This window comes from Vigna radiata, unplaced genomic scaffold (assembly GCF_000741045.1).
Source record: "Vigna radiata var. radiata cultivar VC1973A unplaced genomic scaffold, Vradiata_ver6 scaffold_338, whole genome shotgun sequence".
NCBI lineage: Eukaryota > Viridiplantae > Streptophyta > Magnoliopsida > Fabales > Fabaceae > Vigna > Vigna radiata.
In genome coordinates, this window is record NW_014541820.1 from 34,529 (window position 1) to 37,032 (window position 2,504).

General features: G+C 31.4%; 1 protein-coding gene across 1 annotated transcript in view; it reads right to left on the bottom strand.

The window, feature by feature from the left end:
* Positions 1 to 1,314: 1,314 nt before the first annotated feature.
* The window catches only part of LOC106778396 (GDSL esterase/lipase At1g29670-like), a 4,853-nt gene continuing 3,663 nt past the window's right edge, over positions 1,315 to 2,504 (bottom strand). Inside the window, exons 4-6 of the mRNA XM_014666356.1 lie at positions 2,026 to 2,271; positions 1,609 to 1,861; positions 1,315 to 1,499 (exon numbers count right to left, since the gene is read on the bottom strand). Coding sequence (XP_014521842.1) covers positions 1,315 to 1,499; positions 1,609 to 1,861; positions 2,026 to 2,271 — 684 coding nt within the window. The remainder of the gene's footprint in view (positions 1,500 to 1,608; positions 1,862 to 2,025; positions 2,272 to 2,504) is intronic.

Sequence of the window (2,504 nt, forward strand, 5' to 3'; positions counted from 1 at the left end):
TTATCTGTGATGTGATTTTGATACTAAAAGCACCCTTTTTCACTTAGAAACTTGCTTGGACTCATGTTTTTGCATTAAGTTGTGTGAATAAGAGAGTTGAGGTTGATTTCAATGATTTTATGACTAATTCCCCTTGTTTTGATAGATATTGAAGCAATACTGGAAGCAAAGATGAAGAGCTAAGAAGGTGGAGCTTAGAAGGGTCTAAAACAGCATTAGAAGGAGGGACAACACGAAGCTTAGGTGCCCTGTACGGAAGCTCAAGCGTTGAAAATCAACGTCCACAACCCGGGCGCCCCTCCTAGCCGCTTGGGCAGCGGGGTCTCGAAGCCTAAGCGCCCAACTCAAGGCCCAAGCCTTATGTTAACATTCTGGCAAGTGTACCGAATCGTATCAAGTAATAATAATACGGTAAGTCCGAATATCGTTTCCCAAGGGACTCTTAGGCCTAGACGTTCATGTGAATTGATTTCATAAGACTTGAGTAAAAATTGAATTTAGGGATTGTAAATCCAAAATCTAAAATAAACATGCAAATGCCAAAGCTTGATCAATTGACAGATAAAGATATGGATGAATGGTGTTGTTGGGGTTTACGGTTTCATCCTAATCCAATCTCTTATATCTACTATTCTTATTTATTATCAATGTTCATGCAACTTTCTAATTTACTCTGAACCCGATGTCTCGGCGAAGAAAGCCTACTCCCAATTACTAGTTTACTATGTCTAGTCTCCCTAGTAATTAGTCATGCATTAGTGAACAGAAGCTTAAAGCAATTGACCGTCCTATGTTGGAAAACAGGTAGGCTTCTTTTTACACCAAGAGGGGGAGTGAATTGGTGATATATCAAAAATAAGTTCTTTTTGCAATCTTGAAAACAAAGTAAAAAACTTTTTGAACTTTCTCAAATGAAAGCAATCAGAAAATGAATGCANCAGAAAAACGTAGAAAATATTTCCTAGTAATATATTCCTTACCATACTTGGTATAATTTTACAAAAAATAAGTATAGAATATTATGGTGTTAATTTATCAACCTTCCATATACGCATTCATCACCCTCTTAAAACTCAAATTCTTGATATTTGATCCCCAAAAACATGTTTTTCTGCAATATTTATTGTATTTTTCTACTTTTTCTCTCTCTACTATATAGTACACAACACTTTTAATTTTAATTGAAAAAACTGTTCAGAATCATAAAACATCTTAAGTATAGTATAACTTGTTTATCATACATAAGGAGAAAGTGAACAACAAATAAAAAACATTGTTGATGATATATTTATACAAGAACGTGGTACAAAGATTTTAATTTGCATGAATTAATTTCATAATATTGTAAGGAAGGCACAATTGGGTTCCACTAAAGCACTCATTTGCATATATTTTATTTGTAGCTTCAGTAGGGTGAGCAAAGTCAAAAAAATAATATTCATTCCGGTTTGCACAAGGTTTCCTTCCTTGGACACAAGAGTCAAAAATATATCTAAACCCTGAAAATGTAATAAATATAAGCATCAGTTATGATTATATTAGAATTCAAAATACACACAAACTTCTTAATTCCTTTTTTTCAAGAGAATAATGGGAGACGTTGTTTACCATAGTTTTTAGGAGAATTTCTTATTTTCTGGGTGAAATTGTAATTATCCAAATTAATAAAGTGTGAATGTGAGAGTTGAGTTTGCAAATCTTGTAGCTTCCCAGGGAGTTTGTTTGAGTAGTGTTTAACCTTCTGATTTATATCTTCATTGCATTTTTGGGAATATGGTGTCCTTACAACANATACTGGTGTGCAACCAATTTGACCAATTCTACTTACCACAAACTTTCGAGCTCCAAGATCATAAATTTTCTAGGAAAAAANAATGAATGAAGGAAACACATTTTTCACATTATTTGGGAAGAATTAAATACATATGATATGTAAAATACTTTATTGAAAGGTGACATATTAAAATTTAACAATTACTACGTGAGAAAACAACATGTAATTCAAAACGTTTATTAAAATATTACCTTGATACGTGAAACCAGTTGTTCAAGTAGGTAATNTGCATATTTTTCTGGATTTAGATTGTTATTGGTTCCATTTGGATACTTGAAATAATTCAACATGTAATCATTAGATCCAATTGATAAGAGATATAAGGAATTGGCTAAGTAATGCCTTAGTTTTGTTTTGCTATGTATGTTTCTTGGAAGATCGTTGGCCACAGTTGAGGTGAAGTATTCAATTTGTTTGTCTAAAGACAAACAATCCCCCTTTGTCACAATAAAAATATGATGAGAAATAAATTGAACAAGAAATTTTTATTTGAGTCAAATATGTTTCTTATCATGAAACTACTTTTAAATATTATATTTTTTTCGAAATTGAATATATGTTTATTTTGTTCATGTATTTTATAAGAATTACATTAAACATGTTTTCAACAAATAACATTTGAAATATTTATTATATCATAAATGAAGTTCTATTGTGAATTAGACTATAA